The following is a 19,029-nucleotide window of genomic DNA, read 5'->3' as shown; positions in this document are numbered from 1 at the left end:
CTTTGAGCAGTACCCAGGGGACATCTTCACTAGCTGCCTGAATAATTTTATTTTGCTCCTCTAAATCTGAAGAATCAGTCAAATAATAACAATTTCATGAATACCTGTGTATCAAAGAAACAGCTCAAAGAACAATTTTTACTATTTTTGTTTGATATCTCCTCCACTTATTTTTCAGTTTTCATTTTGTTCAAAACCTTGCCTGTTTTGCTGGCATCAGACTGGAAGTCACAATGACTTCAGTAAAACACTGCTCCATCTTTTTCACTTTTTACATATAAAGACAAAGCTCTTGATTGATTGCTGTGCTAATCACATATCATAATACATGCATATATGTACATTTCATTACAAGTGTTTTAAAGGCTCCAAATTATGCATTTGCATTATTGTGATTTTTCATGTTGTTTTGTATAATGCAGTATTCATTTTATTATATTCACCAGCATAGTAAGTACTGCAATTGCAGCTCATTTTGCATGAAGTGTTCTTAACAGCTTCCTGTATCTTTCTTTATCTACAGTTCTTTACAGGGAAAATTTTCACGAGTGCAGTAACATTTTAGCAGAAATGGAGCAATTGCAACTACCCAGTGAAACTTTACTTTTACTTTCAATCCCAATAATAAACACTGAAGTAACATTTTGCTATAACAATTTGCCATTATAAAATCACACACGCTTGTATGTCATTAATTGATACTGTATTATCCAATTACAAAATTCTGATGAAAAATATGGTTGTTTGACTTCCATCAATTTACATTAAACCTAACAGACTCATAGATCAAGCACTTTATAAATGTCAATGAATGCGTTATGTAAAAAATCCACAACTACTCTAATTAGAACGCTCAATTCACCTGCTAAACAAAAAATACAAAACAAAAATAAAATTACTAGTAATGCAGTTTGCCCCATAAGTGATACACTAACAGCAAACAATTAAAAAAAGGAAACTATGAAGCCTGTTGGTTTTATTCCTCCGTTTAAGTACGGAGTGGAGAAAGTGTGAAATAGACTAATGAGCGTTTACAATGCACAGACATGTCAGAATTTGAAATTAATGGAAAATTAATGGTTAGTTATTTGAGTACTGACAAAGTACAAAGTAGGCAAAGGTGTGTTTTGCAATGCAATACGCCATTGCATCTCTTATCTCCATCCACCTGTTATGTGTCTATTCATAGGCCATACAATGGAACAGAAAAATTTTATAGAACTTTACTTAGCAGAGACCCGTTTTACAAGAGGTGAGTGGGCTTGTTGCTGGTGCCGCACATGTGTTTATGGCCTGTTCATATAAATTAACATGTATTACCTTTAGATGTTGTACTACTTGGACTGGCATCCCTGGTCAAACGAACACTACCTGTTACAAACTTTTCCTCTTCTAATCCTCATTCCATTCATTTTTTCTCTTACACTCATCACGACCACCAAGCCAGAATCAACACAGTCACACTTGGTAACAGCAGTGCAGACTTTGTGGTTAAAGTTGTTAAAATCAAAAGTGCAGAATATCACAATATTGGCTTATGCATATTAATTTTTCTTAATTTAGATATGATTTTATTTGTCCCCAGGGGAAATTTGGATTTTTACAGAAGCTCAATAGATAGATACGCACACACACACACACACACACACACACACTATGGTCTGAACATACACCAGAATGATTAAAAAGGAACAAAATTAAAACGAAAGAAAATCTTCTGAATTGACAGTCACAGTGAGGCATTATGCAGGTGTATTGTTGCTGGTATAAAGGAGCCCCAGTAGTGTTTCTTGACACACTTCTTCGGAATAATTTGTAGGTTGAAAGTACTTAGTGTTACTGTGTCAGAGTGAGGATGTGCAGAATTGTTCATAATCACACTCAATTTTTCATTCTCACCTTTACTACTACCTCCAGAATGCATCCCATAGCAGAGTCTGCTCTTTTACTTAGTTTGTTGATGCGATGGCCCCCTCTTGAAGTGATGCTACCAGCCCAGCACACCACTGCATAGAAAATAGCTTGTTGTGGAAAATAGCTTGAGTTGTAGAAGACGTGAAAACTGTCACTTCCCACATCAACAATAGAATCCCTGAAGCCTACAAAAAAAGTCGTAATCCCAGGCCACCTTAAATTCCTTCAAACCTCTTCATCAGCATCTTTTGTTTTGTAAACGTGTCCATCAACACAAGCAGCCTGATATCCCATCCCCCCAATAAGTAGCAAGATAGGATAGGTAAAAGTAGGATGATAGGAAATGCGAGGCAAGAAAGGTGGCACACACAACTAAAACAGAATTTTTTTTCACGTTATAGTAACAATTAATGTGTGAAGACTTAAGTCCAAACATCAAATAAACACTTTCACAAAAGGTATAACAAAACAAGCGCGCCTTTATTAAAAAAGAAATTAGTCACTTTACATGTTGCTGCCAATATATAAAAACCAAAACCCAAATACCAATTGCATGTAGGGGTGCACAATCTGACGATTTTAGATTGTGATCGATCTTAAAGACGTTCACAATCTAATTTTCAAGCGAATCGTACAGATCATGATCTTTTATATTCTTCTAATACTCGATACTGGTGCATCCGTGCCAAGTCCACAAATTAACTGAATGATTTCCCGTTGTGATTAGCCAAATTATATCACGTGTCCCCACCACGGTTTTCTTGTGTGAAGAAGTTCAAAACAGTTCGTAGCACACAAGCAGCATAGCAGATGAGGAGCTTGTGCCAAAGAAGGACTAGACGTCAGTAGTGTGGCAGTGGTTCGGCTGTGCACAGTCAGATACTGCACAAAGCAAAAGTTCTATGTAAAATTTGTCGGACAACGGTTGGCACTTCCGGGGGCAATACGAAAAATCTATTTAATCATCTTAAAACGGAGACACCCAAAGGAATATGCCGAGACAGTTTCAGTCCAGTCAGTACAACCCCACTCATCTGCATAAACAGTTGTCATTGACCGATGCATTACAGCAGTTGAAAAAATATGATAAAAGCAGCAAACTATGGAAAGAGGTGACTGTGGTGGTCACATTCTACCTAGCCAAGGATATGATGCCATTTAAAGCACTAGACAAAGTGGGTTTTAAGAAACTGATGCACACTTTAGATGTGCAATATGATCTTCCAAGTTACACATTTTTTCTGATATGGCCATCCCGCATACTGTATATATAGTGATTGCCAACAGAGGGTTGCGAAGCAATTAAAGAACGGCAAGTTTTTTGCAACGACGAGTGACTTATAGTCCAGTTCGTACATCCGAGCCACACCGGAGTCTGGATGTCTGACAAAAAAGTATCTTTGTATCCCAGCAACCAGTGCACCATCAGAAATAGTGTTTAGCACAGGTGTCAATATTGCCACAAGTCAAAGGTCTGCTCTGAAACCCCATAAAGTGGATTAATTGATTTTCCTTACCAAAAACCTGTGATTGTGTAAGAAGAAAATCATTACATCTAATGTAAACAGAATGTCAACCTAATCTTTCATGTTTAAAATATGTAACTAAAGTGCCTGGAGTTTAATAGCATAGTGAAGTTGTTTGTACTTGTATTTAAAATGAAAGGTACTGGACATTTGATTCATCACCTGTTTCTACCTCATCATCTACCTTTCTAAATCTAATTTTAGCTGTTTGTTACTCTGTTTTGGTTTATTATGTTAATTTTATTACCTAGAATGATTGTGAAACAGTGTTCTTGAACTTATAATGTTTACATTTAAATACATTTTTTAAAAATCTGTTTTATGGTTATGTGGCTGTTGATCCCAACTTGAAACTGAAACTGTAAAACATTTTTTAATGTTGTGTGAACCTGCCAGAATATTAAAAGTGCACTTGTTTATATTGGTTACATTTATGTTATCTGTTAGCTACTGATTACAATTTTTTAAAGAATGTTTATGTTTGAAAGTGTCAGAATTTGAAAATTGCCCTTGTTTACTTCTTTTTATTTCTAGAATTATTTTCGTATGTAATCTATTCATAATTGAATCCAACTTTGTTTGATATTTAAAATAAAGTTTAACTTAGGTGTTAATGTATATTGGCAGTTAACAGCTATATTATATAATATACTAGCAAAATACCCGCGCTTCGCAGAGGCAAAGTACTGCCTTAAAATTTTTATTAAGAAGAAAAGTAAACCTTTTTAAACTGAGGGAAAATATACAAATAATTATTTGTTAAGGATCTCTTTATATACCACAGTCAGTTCGGCCCTCCGGTTGTAATATGACCAAGGGAGAAGCCGTGGATTAATTAAAAAGGCTGCAGTTATCAGCAGGGAGACGTGAATACCGTGGAGAAGCAAGGAAGGGAATGAAGAGGCCAGAGCAACGGACGGCCTATTAGCACACCGCATTTGTGCTTCCTTTTCATCGTCCCAGACGAAATAAAGTTGCAAAAATTTGTGTTCCTCAATCGGCATAGGTAAAAGACTGCCAATCAAGTGATACACTTATCCCTGGACTTTAAATGAAGGCATAAAATTTCCCTCAACGATTTGGTTAGCACCATATGACGTTATTTGAAATGCGCTGTTGTACTTTCGACTGTTGTTCAAGAAATGCTCACTTTGAGGATGTTCACCATTTAACAGGCCCTCAAGAAGGTCAGGAAGCTTATGTAAAGGAGTGAGAGAGACTTTACCACCGTTACAGCACAAACCAGGAGACTTGCATTTCCACCTATGAGCTTGACAATACTCACAGTCAACATCCATGGATCCAATGTGTACTGTTTTGTTGTTTTCGTATGAGCAGCTTTTCATTATTGGGATCGTACCTAGAAACAGAAGCTCTATTAACTTGTGGATTTGCTTGCGAGTATTTAGCGACAGCGTCTCTGAATTTGTGGATTTGCCTGCGAGTATTTAGCGACAGTGTGTCTATGAACTTGTGGATTTTTCTACGAGTATTTGGTGGCAGCGTCACGAAGTTGTTTCCGTCTAGCTGCATCAGAAAATATACGATGACGTCTGACACGCCTCCTTTTTACTGTTTTCTCACAGCTTCCAAAATAAGTACGTACATCGGTTTCAGTTAGCACAGGGAAGCCGCCTACCAAATTTCATGAAGATGGGGCCATAAATACGAAAGTTTAACATGGCGGACGTTGTCGACTGTTATGACCGTTACGCGTAGAATTTCGAAATGAAACCTGCTTAACTTTTGTAAGTAAGCTGTAAGGAATGAGCCTGCCAAATTTCAGCCTTCTACCTACACGGGAAGTTGGAGAATTAGTGATGAGTGAGTCAGTGAGGGCTTTGCCTTTTATTAGTATAGATATTATTTTTATTATTAAGTATACTATTATACTTGGGGTTAATAAAGTATCTATCTAATGAGTTTGAGTCCAGATATTCTCAAGTGTATGCCACATTGAAAAGACAGACCGCAATTCAGATTGTGGATCGTGATTTTGTATTAAAAGGATCGTGATATGATTTTTTGGAAATCGCCCACCCCTAATTGTATGGCTGGTGTAGAGGTAAGAATGACTACCTCTAAATCAAGTGGTTGCAGGATCGATCCGGGTCTTTCCTGCATTTTCCATTTTGAGTAGTGAACTGCTATTATTATTACAATTATATAATAAAAACATAATTCTGATTTGAGTCTAACACCCGTTGTAAATTTTTGCTACTTGTAAAAGTTATTGTTTTTTTTATTCAGTTTTATTCCCTCAGACACATTCACGTGGTACAATAAACTTGCCTCTCCCTCCCAACACACAAGAAATGTATGTATTCTAAATAACGATATATTATATATATTATATTATACAACTACAGGCACCTCACACCCAGATAAGCAGACTTGAGCTGGGAAAAGTTCAGCTGCTTGCTGCTTGTGCTGATTGACACATTTGCAAAACAAAAGACGCTAACGGAGAGGTGCAAAAGAATTTAAGGTGGCAACATGATTATGACTTTTTTCGGAGGCTTCGGGGATTCTAATGTTAAAGGAACACAATCTCCTAAGAAAAAACATCCTGCTCTGTCCTTTCTTATATAGTTCCTCTGTGTTATAACACCATTCCAACCTGTCAATGATATTGACCCTCAAGTACTTGCAAAAGTGCATTATCTCTACATCCACTCCCTAAATAGTAACCAGCTCTTTGGTGCCACAGAAGTTATTAACCAGTTCTTTAGGTGCCTCAGTCATTTCCCATGTTAATCTTCGCCGCTCACTATGCCTACTAAGTTGTACTCTTTCAAACACCAAATCTTCAGTTTCTAAAAAGGCAGAATACACAGGAACTATATTACATGCACTCAAGTTAAAATAGTTTAAAATTTTTCTTTGAGCAGGATCATCTACAGACACACTATATCATCTCCTTGTAAACCTGCCTTTTTAAGATTACTTAAAAGAAGTGCATTAGAATTACTGTCTGCATTGGGGGATCTTTAACATTCTCAAAAAATAACACCTTTATCCTAAATGCTAAAACAATTATCAATGAGTTTCATTTTACTGATTGCAAAACAACCTTCTGTCATGATATAGCCATAGAGGGTCCAACTATTTTTGTTCATTTTGTTGGTTTACATGTACCTGTTTTTCTATGCAATCTATTTTGTACTTAATTTGGCACACTAGGAATAAACAGTATATAATTTGATTGCAACCAGAAAATGGGTGTGGCTAATAGTATGACAACATAAACAACATTAATTACATTGATGAAAAAAAACTTCTTACGAAGTCATTAAACACTTTTACACAGCAAAACTGGATGCAGATCGAAAGCTCCTAGTACCATTTCATCTACATAATGGAAATTTCCTATCCTTACTACAGTACAATCCTAATTAATTCTTGAATACTACATGCAGATATTCAAATATAATCAAACACTTCCTTTATTCCTTTTCTGGAGAGAAAAAAAGTTAAGGAATTATTAAATGTTACTGAATATATAGTGACAGATAAATATCATGCTGTTTCATATGTTCACAGTCCTGGAACATACTGTCAAAATCATTAGAAAATATGATGGTCACTGCATTGGAGAAATTTGGGTTTAGCCCGAATATTTGTGCTTGGATTAAACTACTGTATACCAGTCCAGAAGCTTCAGTTTGTATTAATAAAATTTGCTCAGACTACTTTAAACTAGAACGTGGTACCAGACAAGGATGTCCTTTGTCGCCACTGTTGTTTGCAATCGCTATTGAACCACTGGTGGTTCACTGCCGAAATTCTTATCAGATAAAGGGGATTGTCAGAGAAGGACTGGAACAGAAAATTTCTCTATATGCAGATGATATGGTCTTCTATATATCGGACCCAGAAAACACTGTCCCTGCTGTTTTAACAGCACTAACAGAATTTCAAAAGATATCTGGTCTTAGAATTACAGTAATCCCTCGCTATATCGCGCTTCGCCCTTCGCGGCTTCACTCCATCGCGGATTTTATATGTAAGCATATTTAAATATATATCGCGGATTTTTCGCTGCTTCGCGGGTTTTTGAGGACAATGGGTCTTTTAATTTCTGGTACATGCTTCCTCAGTTGGTTTGCCCAGTTGATTTCATACAAGGGACGCTATTGGCAGATGGCTGAGAAGCTACCCAGCTTACTTTTCTCTGTCTCTTGCGCTGACTATCTGTGATCCTGACGTAGGGGGTGTGAGCAGGGGGGCTGTTCGCACACCTAGACGATACGGACGCTCGTCTAAAAATGCTGAAAGATTATCTTCACTTTGCTACTTTCTGTGTGCAGCTTTTAAGTATGCTGCACGGTGCTTCGCATACTTAAAAGCTCAAAGGGCACGTATTGATTTTTTAATCTGTCTCTCTCTATCTCTCTCTAACTCTCTTTCTCTCTCTCTGCTCCTGACGGAGGGGGTGTGAGCTGCCGCCTTCAACAGCTTTGTGCCGCGGTGCTTCGCATACTTACAAGCCAAACAGCCATATTGATTTATTTGCTCCTTTGAAGAGGAAGATATGTTTGCATTCTTTTAATTGTGAGACTGAACTGTCATCTCTGTCTTGTCATGGAGCACAGTTTAAACTTTTGAAAAAGAGACAAATGTTTGTTTGCAGTGTTTGAATAACGTTCCTGTCTCTCTACAACCTCCTGTGTTTCTGCGCAAATCTGTGACCCAAGCATGACAATATAAAAATAACCATATAAACATATGGTTTCTACTTCGCAGATTTTCTTATTTCGCGGGTGGCTCTGGAACGCAACCCCCGCGATGGAGGAGGGATTACTGTAATCTGAATAAAAGTATACTCTTTCCAGTGAACTCACAAGCATATAATATTAAATTAGACACCCTACCTTTTACCATAGCAGATCAGTTTAAATACCTAGGGGTAAATATCACAAGTAAACATAAAGCTCTTTATCAACAAAATTTTGGCGTCTGTATGGAAAAAATTAAGCAAGACTTGCATAGATGGTCAACCCTTCATCTCACTCTAGCCGGAAGAATTAACATTGTTAAGATGAATATCCTTCCTAAACTTCTCTTTTTATTTCAAAACATTTCAATATATATCAATAAATCGTTTTTTAAACAGTTAGATTCAATAATAACCTCATTCATTTGGAACTCAAAACACCCAAGTATCCGAAGAGCGACCCTACAAAGACCTCAGGCAGAAGGTGGCATGGCTTTACCTAATTTTCAGTTTTATTACTGGGCAGCAAACATACAAGCCATAAAAACCTGGACACAAATAAATGCATATACACAGGCTTGGTCTGCAATAGAAGTAAAATCCTGTAGTACTTCTTTATATTCCCTGCTCTGCTCTCCAATAAATGAAAGTTATCGCAAATATACTAATAACCCAATTGTGCTTTACTCACTCAGAATATGGAACCAAATTAGGAAGCATTTTAAGATGGAAAATCTTTTATCAGTGGCACCTCTGCAAGAGAACCACCTCTTTCAACCTTCGCAAGTATATCCAGTTTTTAATACCTGGAAAAGTTTTGGGATTAAAATGCTCAGAGATCTTTATATAGACAACATATTTACATCTTTTGAACAATTACGTTCAAAATTTAACCTCCCAGCTACACATTTCTTTTACTATCTTCAAATTAGAAATTTTGTTAAACAGAAATTGCCCGATTTCCCCCACCTTGCACCCTCCACAATGCTGGAAAAAATACTGCTCAATTCCGAGGAAACAAACACTATTTCCGCAATATATAAAATCTTATTAGAGTCCCTACCTTTCAAAGATCCAAGAGGACATTGGGAAGAAGATCTCTTAATCAATATATCAGAAAAGGAGTGGAAGGTAGCAAAGCAGAGAATTCACTCGAGTTCTATATGCGCAAAGCATAGAATTATTCAACTAAAAATTATATATCGAGCTCATCTGTCTCGCTTAAAACTGTCCAAAATGTTTCCAGGCCAGGATCCAACCTGCGAGCGCTGCAACCAAGCTCCTGCCTCACTGGGTCACATGTTCTGGGCCTGCACCAAACTAACATCATTTTGGACAAAAATTTTTAAGTGCCTCTCAGACAGCCTTAGTATCACAATCCCTCCTAACCCACTAACAGCTGTGTTTGGTGTCCTTCCAGATGGACTGGAATTGGAGAAGGACAAGCAAACGGTGATTGCATTCACTACACTCTTGGCACGCAGACTTATTTTGTTAAATTGGAAGAATCCTAATTCTCCTCTTATAAGTCAGTGGGAAACCGATGTTTTATATTATTTGAAATTGGAAAAAATCAAATTTTCAGTTAGAGGATCTGTACAAAATTTTTTCAAAACTTGGCAGGATTTAATCAATATTATTTTAGAATAAGAGAATTAACTATTATTGCATTTAACTCCCTTCTCCATCTCTTATTTATATAGATATTTACTTCTCCCCTTCTTTTGTCTAATGTTGCCTTATTAAAAAGCTTAAAGAAATTTTCCTTTAGCTAAGCTCTCCTTCTCAGGGGTGGGGTTTGACTTGTTTTCAAATTTGTTGGGTTATAAATTGATCTGTTTGTATGGAATGATTACAATGAAAATTAATAAAATAAAAATAAAAAAAAAAAAGAAAATATGATGGTCATTACAATAAATTAACTGTAAGCCAACACAGGAAAAATACAATCTTCTGAAACTGGAGCAAAGTTTAGATCACTGTGCAGTAAGAAATGATGGTTTAATTACTGCAAATTCTGAGATAACTGATCAATGACAACTTGATGCAATAAATACGGAGCACCTTTCAAGCTCTTTCCTATACATTTAGAACATTACACCTCAAAGCTATTTGGGCAATAATATCTTCTACAGACCCAAAGATCGTACTTTGATTATAATTCCTTAGCTTATCTTTTTAATTTTAAGTAGTTACTGATGGCATGTAGGACAATATTGTAAAAATGTATATTTTATGTGGAATTATACATTTGGAATGCCATTTTATATAGAATTGCACACATGAACTCTGAGGCAACCATTTGCTCTTTCAAAAGCGAATTTCCATGTCAGTAGGTGTGACACCCCATGTAATAGCAAGGTTGGCACCAGACTACCCAGTGGACGTCTTATAGTTCAGGACCGACTGGGATCAAACTTGAGAGAAGTCAGACATGGAGATGGAGACACAGACACAAATAGGTACACAACAGCACAAAAATGTATATACATAAAATTTTAGTCTTCCTATTAGAAAAGAAACGAGAAGATACTACACACAATGAAGATCAAAGAATTCACAAAAATGAATATTTACAAGGAAAAGAAAACGTGTATATACAAGAACAAAAAGTGCACCATAAACCCAAATAATACTACAAGCAGATGATACTGTATCTGCATAACAATATTTACAAATATAGGAACAAGCTGCTGTTTTGATTATACTAAATGAATTTGCTTTACCAACAAACACCACAGAGTCTAAAGACAACCCTTGAGGCAGGAAGTGCCTCTTATAGTTGGGGAACAAATCTTCAGCCAGTCCTGCGACACACTGCTCCCTTATACCAATTGCAACTGACGCAGGAGCCTTCTGCACAGATACTCCCCTCAATACTTGCAAGTCAGGTTATTAAATAGGGCTAGAGGCCTCGCGTGCACGTGAGCGAGCACGAACGCATCCCGACAAGCTCTTCACTACAAAATGAAGTTAGTTCTTCTTGGGGATCCCCTTCTCACACTAATGTATGCACAAACTAAACGCCCCGCACCTTTCTCTTTGCTAATGGCGGGGGCTAAAGACACGCTTGTCTCTATGGGTATACACAGCGGCCTCCAGCACGCCTGACCTGGAGGCGCACCCGACCTGTCTCTGGCGTCCTGCTGCGTGAACCAGCTGAAGCCAAAGTTAAAAATGATTGTGCAAAGCGTATCTCATACTTTAACGATTTAAACAGGCAAGTGCTTTAACTTTTTATTTCGCCAAAGTCGACTTCACCCTACTCTTATGACTTTTTTCCCCTTAAAGTGGTAATGTCTGGTAGGTGAATTAACACAGCAGGATGTTGAAGTTGCTGCAGTTTAAAAGGATCAGCAAAGCATCAATCTTAAGGCAGTGTGCAGAGTCTATGAAGTTATCAGATCTGAAGTGCTGGCTAACAACATACATACTGCTATGGTGCAGAACAAATTTTGGTTCTTTGTCTTTTTTAATGGCTTAAGTCCATTTTCTAGTTTGTATTTCATGAGTAGGAAAGCTTTGGAAATTCAGGTAATGATGTTACTATTTAGAATCTGAAAACAGAGGACCACAACAGATGTTCTTCTCTTGTAACTCTGCCATTGTTTTGGATAACTGAAAAAAGGCAAACATTAATCCCATGACCACACCACCCAGAACAAAAAATAAGCTAATGTAAAAAAGGCATATTCAAGATTTTACATATACCTGAAGATAAATATAAAGCATATGACTCTTCTTTGGACATAGACATTTCTGTCCCGTATTTTATGCTCATTTTAGAGGTTTTATTCTGTATAAAACAAACACAGGCTTTAACCATTATGTATCTCACTTCATTTTTCTACAAGAACATAAGACTTTTGAAATATTTTAAGTACTGGTCATTACACTCTTCCATTTTTGAAAATCTTTTAAGTATAAAACAGTATTTAACTTAACATCATAATCAAAAGCAAATGTTAAAAACTAATACAATCAGAAAAACTTAGGAATGCATTAAATTTTTGAGAGGTTTTCCCTTACTTCATATGCCTTGGCTCTATATTCCTTTGAGTTAAGGCTGGCAGCATTCTTGGGGCGAATCACAGCAACAAATACATCTTCTAGGATGGCTTTGTTTCCCATGATGCATCTGGCCTTTCAGTGAAGCTGTAGCATCATGTCAGTGTGCTACTAGGAGCAGCCATACCTATTGCAAATATTAAACATAATCAACATCAGAAAGTTAGTATATGTTGATATATGTATGTGTATGTATATGTGTGAATTTTCCAGATATCTCAATATGATAGTTATCAATATGAATTTTGCCCCACAATAAACTGAATACACAAGATTCAATAAATATGACATTAGTTATATGTTCTACATATTACTAATCAGTGTTCTACAGTGGGTCTTTTTTTTTTCCCCCATTGTAGTCATACTCATTATCTCTGATGCATAAACCTCATTTATATTTTGAAGGTCTAATTCAATAAAATCCCAACTGGGTGAAAAATGAGCTGAACAATCATATTCACAAAACCTGTATAAAATATTGAAACCTGCCAAGAATTTTAACACAGAAGAGCAATTGCATTCTTAGAAAAAGGTAGATACATCATTAGGATTACCAGCATGCAACTGGAAGGACATACCACTTTGTATACAACTGCTTGTTCGGGCAGAACTGAACTTAAACAGCACATGAATACCTTCAATTTGTCAGTTTTGTGGTTTTTGGCATGGTGATAGACTATTTTTAATAAATAACCCAAACACACTTTATTCTATGGAAAAAAATAATAACACTTGTTACTAAAAAAAGAAAAAAAAAAAAAAAGGATTAGAGAAGACGTGTATATTATATGTGTATATGTATATAAAAACGCTTGAAAATAAACAACACAAAATATACATCTAACATGACCTGCTTCTCTTTGTCTCTTAACCAGTAACAACGTTATAAACTTGTGAATTAATTGTTCCTATTTAATACTTGTCTAAAGAATCTCCCAAGGCAAATATTATTGTTAGGCAAATGGCTTTCAAAGGCTTTATTAAGATGTTAGTCTATTAGCTGGCTAAATCAGTAAATCATTCATGGGTTTATAAGTTTCTCATTACCCAAGTACTTCAATATAGCTGAGGTGTGTTTCCCAACACTTGTCAATTGGGAACAGCCAAGTGGCAAAACAGCAGCAGAAGGAACTTATGCTGTCACAAGTTTATCTTTTGTATTGAATTTGGAGAGGGAGAGGGAGAGAGACAGAGATGTTTGTCAGGAAAATCTTTCTCTTTTACATACTTTAAACAAAAGTTCTCTGCTTTCAGTTCTTAGTGAGCAGCCACCCTGTTCACATAGATTGGAGATCAAGTTTATCTTTTTCTGGTTTTAAAAACATTTCTTACCCACAGGAAGTCATGATGATTGGTATGAGGGGGAGAGTGAGAGAAGTGGAGGATAGGGTGATTCTGAACAAGTCATTTCTCCACCATGACAATGTGCCAGCACTGCTAAGCGGACCATTAAAATGTTGGATAAATCAAGTGTCCACCTTTGGATTTCTGGTTGTTCCTAAAAAATAAAGAATCTTTCTGTGGAAAAATCTTTGAGACACATGATGAATTGATTGATGCGGTCAACATGAAACCTGTGAGCTTAACTCAAGGTGATTTGGCTGCTTGTTTAATCAACAAGCCTATGAAAAAGTGTACTGAAGTTGTGCTGAAGTCACCAAGAAATGAGCTTTCTTCAAGGGAAAAGTCTTTGCCTTAATTGTTGTATCTTTCATGAAATGCTAAGGACTTTTGCAGTGCCCCTCATATAAAAAACGTAACACCAACACCCAGAAATTCACACGCTAATATGTTTGCTGGGTTTATTCTGGTCATGACAAAACGTAAATGTTATTAAGTCTTTTGTGTTGACAAGCTGTCTGGTTCAAATTTGTCTAAGTGTGCCTAGCCTTACACTTGAAACAACTACTAACTTTTAAGACTAAACGCCAAAACAAAAAAACAAACCAATCTATAATGCTCAGTCCACATAGTTCAGTGGTTCCCAAACTCAGTCCTGGCAAGTTTTTGTTCCAGCCAACTTCTGTTCTTAATTGGACTCCAAGCATAATTAAATGAGCTATTATTTCCCAGTTTCTATGTTTTGGGGTCAATGAAGAAATAAAAAAAAAGCAAGTGTGTTAATACGTTTCAATAAAAATTAAGCAGTTATATGTGGATAAAGTTTTTTTTGGGGTAAATTTTTATTATGTTCATCCTGATTTCCATTCTACCTTTCCATTATTGTCTAATTAGTGGATCAGATCCTGAAGTAGTTGCAGCCTTTCATCCTTCAGTGTTATTCACCTGTGTCACCTCTGCTGTCATTATTAAAATACAATGAAGGGGGCAGACTACTCAGAATATGAGAAAAATAATAGAAAAAACGACAACAGAGTTAAGCATTTAAAGCTATAGCAAAAATAGAAATATTTCTAAATGTCTTATAACGTAAAAATCATACTTGTGAAATTTGTGAACCACTGACCCAGATGATTCCATCAAAACTGATCATTTCACCATTTCTTTATGTACAACTCTGTTTTGCCTTCTAATTCAGACTACTCACTAAGGACATATTTTGAAAGCTCTACCCCCGAATACAACATTTAAACTGGCAATGTAATGTCTGTTAATCTTACATCCACCATGGTTTCATTATCTGTATATGTTAACATTTTTTGTAAACTAGACTGTAATTAAGCTTACTGTTTAAGGTGCTTAACAATATTTTTTAAAATGCTTCAACTTAAGTGTATAGTGTAGATATTTCCATATTTCAACAACCACATTACAGTTAATTTCCACTCATTCACACTGCAAGCTTTTAACCTAAAAATAATGTAAGTAGTACTGGTTTAGCCCATCATCAGGTGAATGGAACAGGAATTTTAAAAAATGTAGTCAATACAACAAGATGTCCATATTAGCACATGTTCAATGAAAACAACAGAAGCGGCGTGGCTTTTATCCTGAGCCACCAGTGTCCACAGCATAATGCTACTGAACACACCTATCCCTTGGTCAGCAATTACTATTACATCTTGAAACCAAAAAACAAAAGACAAACAAAGTTAAGGATAAATGAAAAAAAATGCTTGGGCAAAATCACATAAGAATGAATTGTATGTACTGTACTGTACAACACCTGAAAGCCACGTTTTATTTAAGCACACCCTGAAATCTATGTAACAAAAATTAACATTCTCTTCACATAGGTAGTAAACATTATGTTGAACTGTATATTCTCTGAGGCTTAAAATTTAGTAACTGTAGTACTACAGTACATTCCTTGTTCTCTAGTTTGAATTTTGCTCTTTATTCCTTGTTTTTTGATGCATTTCTTTCAAAACAAACACAATACAGATCATTTAAGCTAGGCTGCATCACAGATAATCCAGAAAAGAAACAACGTAATGGGTTCCCTTTTTTCTGTACATATAACTGTTTGGTTTAGTAACTCGCCTAGAAAGAAAAAAAAAGTCTCGTAAATAACAATTATGATGACAATAACTAATCAGAATAACGATAATAATAAAAATCGATCTTCAGATTGTGTCTTGTCATTTTAAATACTTGAACATATTGTCATTGGATTCTCTAGGATTTGTACATATGCACCTAGCACAACAAATAAGAGGCGTTATAAACATTGATTATTTATTGTGTTATTAAAAAGCTAAATTATGCCATGGACACTGTCTGAAAAGATGTCAATATTATGCAGACAGCAAACTAATTTTATCGTGATTTGAAAATGAATTTGCACAAAGACATTGAAATTTTAAACGAGTATAATTGCAAAAAAACTACAACATCTGGAACACTGGAGTTCTTCCATCGATTAATAATGTTAAAATCAGACAGTAACAATAATTCGGATATTTGAATGTCAGCGACGACATGGGTTCAGGACACAAAAGGAAAGAGACAAAGTAGCTTTTGACGACTTTTATTAACTTACGAGAAACTTGTGGAGAGTTAGGTTGCTAAATGTCAAAGCAGCGAGTTGTTTTACTTTGTTGTTATCGAAATACACGGTGAAACCGCTACAACCGGATGGTTCTCATGAAGCAGACAGTAATCTGCATATTTAACACAAAGTGATTGTCAACAGAGATAGACGTATAGCCATACAATTTTATTTTCTTAAAGAAAAGCAAGTATGACTTAAAGACATGTGCAATACACACATCTAAAAAGAAAAGTAAAGCCTAAGTCAGTAAATAACACCATTTACCAGACAAACACAAAGTATCGAAAGTTGCAACTTACTAAAAATAGAGCGTCCCTCCAGCCCTCACCAGCCTCACCCTTTCACATCAATTGTAGCCGAAGCAAAACATCAGTTCACCGGGAGAATGCTTCCGGGTTAAAGGTTATCCTTGCATTTCTGTGTTCGCCGCCTGTTACGTGGTAGTGTCATTCGTGGTAACGTCACAAGAAAGAGAGTGACTGACTAACGATTATATTCATCGAAACGGTACAATAGCAAAGTATTACGAAATTGGAAGCCTTAATGAGGTTGATATTATGAATGGATCATTGAAATTCTATAAATAATGATAGACTTTTTGGTTTTGTGGAGATTAGCGGAGTTCTGCACTGTGATTTGGTTTGTCTTAATCTTTTATAACTACGGGTTTCACAAACACGTTCTGCTTTACTAGAAGCAAGTATTTACCGGAAGTTTGTCATATTAAATATTTTAGTAAGGAATTGTATTATTCGATTGAAATCACTGTTGAATAAAGGATTTTTATTTACAGTGCACTTGTTGAATACCGTATCATCTCTACAAAGGTAAACATTTCTCCGCGTGTCTGCGCGGGTTTTCTTTGGCTTCTTCATTTTCCATTCAGAGACTTCAATGTCAAGGTAATTAGCAAACCAAGCGCTTTTAATGGTTTGGCATTAGATCCAAGACTTTTACCTGTGCTTTTATCTTTCCATAACTCAGTCCGGGAAAATGTAACAGGACAAATTGTGATAAAAGGAGGAAACGGTAAATCAGTAGGGACACAGAATTCCACGGAGCACTGATATCTTCATAACATCCACTCTGTATCATTAGGAAAAAAATTAATTAATTCAACAAAGAACAATTCACAAAATCATCCTTTCTTAAGAGCTTCTTTAGTCAGGTTGATCACATTTAAATGCAGCACACTGTCTCTCTTGTTTACTACTTTCTGATTGCTGGTTAGTGATATTTTGCTTATCCTGCTTTCTTTTTTTGTATTGAAGGGGGCTTTAATAAGAATGGATTATGTGATTAAATGTATTTTTTTAAACTATAGTAACAATACACTTTATTGTTTAAGCTGTATTGTGCTGTTATAATAAAATTAGCATCATGTTGGTATAATACATTTTTAAATATTAGATATCTTTTGCCTTGCATGTACCTTCTGTGTTCCTCATATGTCTTTCCTCAGTATCCTAGTGTGTCTCAGTCTCTTTTGATTGCGTTCCTGTAAAGCCTGCTTCTCAAACTCATTTTTGTAACTTTTTTCAAGGCGCCTTGTTCACCTCCTGTCCATTTTTTGACTACAGGCAAAGATAGATCAGTCCCAATTACCCGCTGTGAAAACATCATTTGTATTCTTGTTAATACTTCCCGTCTCTGAAGACAACCCAGGTTGAGCCTCATTAGTTTTGAGCAACCCAACTTTGCTGTGTATGTTATTTGGTTTGTTGATGCGGACATGCTCTATTTTAATTCCTTGTCAGAACCAGGTATTGAACTTATCACCCCTAATGTATTATGGTATCATCATCCCTAGCACTGAGCCACCAAAGCCAAACTGACCAATCAGATTGCTCAAAGGGATCCGACACAGAAATATGCACAGACAGGCATTTTATTACATAGTTAAAGTCCTGGGGATTAATACAGTGTACAAAAAAGTCAGGGGCATCACTAGCTTTAGCACTTTTTTAGAAGCTAAGCCCTCCCTCTGTTATTGTTGAACAGCAGGGAAGTCCCCTGTGGAGTTTTGTGTATTTGATGAGTAGGGGGCCCCTTCCCCAACCCCCCATGGAGTTTTACATGAGTAGACAATGCATGTTAGCAGCCACAACACAGAAATAAAGGGGGGCTAGGCAGTCGAGAATCGGGAAAAGGACAGCAAAGACGATAAAATTGGGGGCAATGTCATCTCTCAAAGATCAGGGGCTAGAGCCTGAGATCAGAAGCTAAAACCTCAGAATCCCCCAACCAAACAACACCACTGATAGATGTAGGTAGAAGATAGATAAGAATTACATAGGTCAATACGTAAGAAAGTCATGTTACAATCAATTGCAGATGATCTAGAATTTGTTGAATCATTACAGAGGGACAGCATACAGGCTTGGGCAGGTTTGTGGCAGATGAAATTTAATGTAAGTAAATGTAAAGTATTACACATAGGATATAAAAATGTCAGGTTTGAATACATAATGGGTGGGGTCAGAAAGTTAAAAGTACACCTCATGAAAAGGATTTAAGAGTCCTACAGTAGTCGTCTCATGACTGTCAACTACCAGATGGAGTTCAGAGGCCATTAAGAAGGCTAACAAAATGTTGTTTTATAGCACAGTGTGTACAGTACCAGTCAAAAGAGGGTATGCTCAATGTTTATAACACTGATGAGGCCTCATCTGGAGTACTTTGTATGGTTTTGGTCTCCGGGCAAAAACAAAGGACATGGCAGCACTGGAAAAAAGTCCAGAGAATAGCGACTAGGCTGATTGCAGGACTGCAAGGAATGAGTTATGATGAAAGATAAGAAGAGATGAGCCTTTTCAGCTTAAGCAAAAGAAGATTAAGAGGAAACTTGA

At 36.3% G+C, this 19,029-nt stretch overlaps 1 protein-coding gene across 1 annotated transcript in view; it reads right to left on the bottom strand.

The window, feature by feature from the left end:
- Positions 1 to 16,603, bottom strand: part of krit1 (KRIT1 ankyrin repeat containing) — a 67,152-nt gene extending 50,549 nt beyond the window's left edge. Inside the window, exons 1-2 of the mRNA XM_028791232.2 lie at positions 16,480 to 16,603; positions 12,187 to 12,352 (exon numbers count right to left, since the gene is read on the bottom strand). Of these exons, the coding sequence (XP_028647065.1) occupies positions 12,187 to 12,288 (102 nt within the window). The 5' untranslated portion in view covers positions 12,289 to 12,352; positions 16,480 to 16,603. The remainder of the gene's footprint in view (positions 1 to 12,186; positions 12,353 to 16,479) is intronic.
- Positions 16,604 to 19,029: the final 2,426 nt, after the last annotated feature.

This window comes from Erpetoichthys calabaricus, chromosome 13 (genome assembly GCF_900747795.2).
Source record: "Erpetoichthys calabaricus chromosome 13, fErpCal1.3, whole genome shotgun sequence".
Lineage (NCBI taxonomy): Eukaryota > Metazoa > Chordata > Cladistia > Polypteriformes > Polypteridae > Erpetoichthys > Erpetoichthys calabaricus.
Note: the sequence above shows the minus strand (reverse complement) of the source record. Positions and strands in the feature narration are given on the sequence as shown.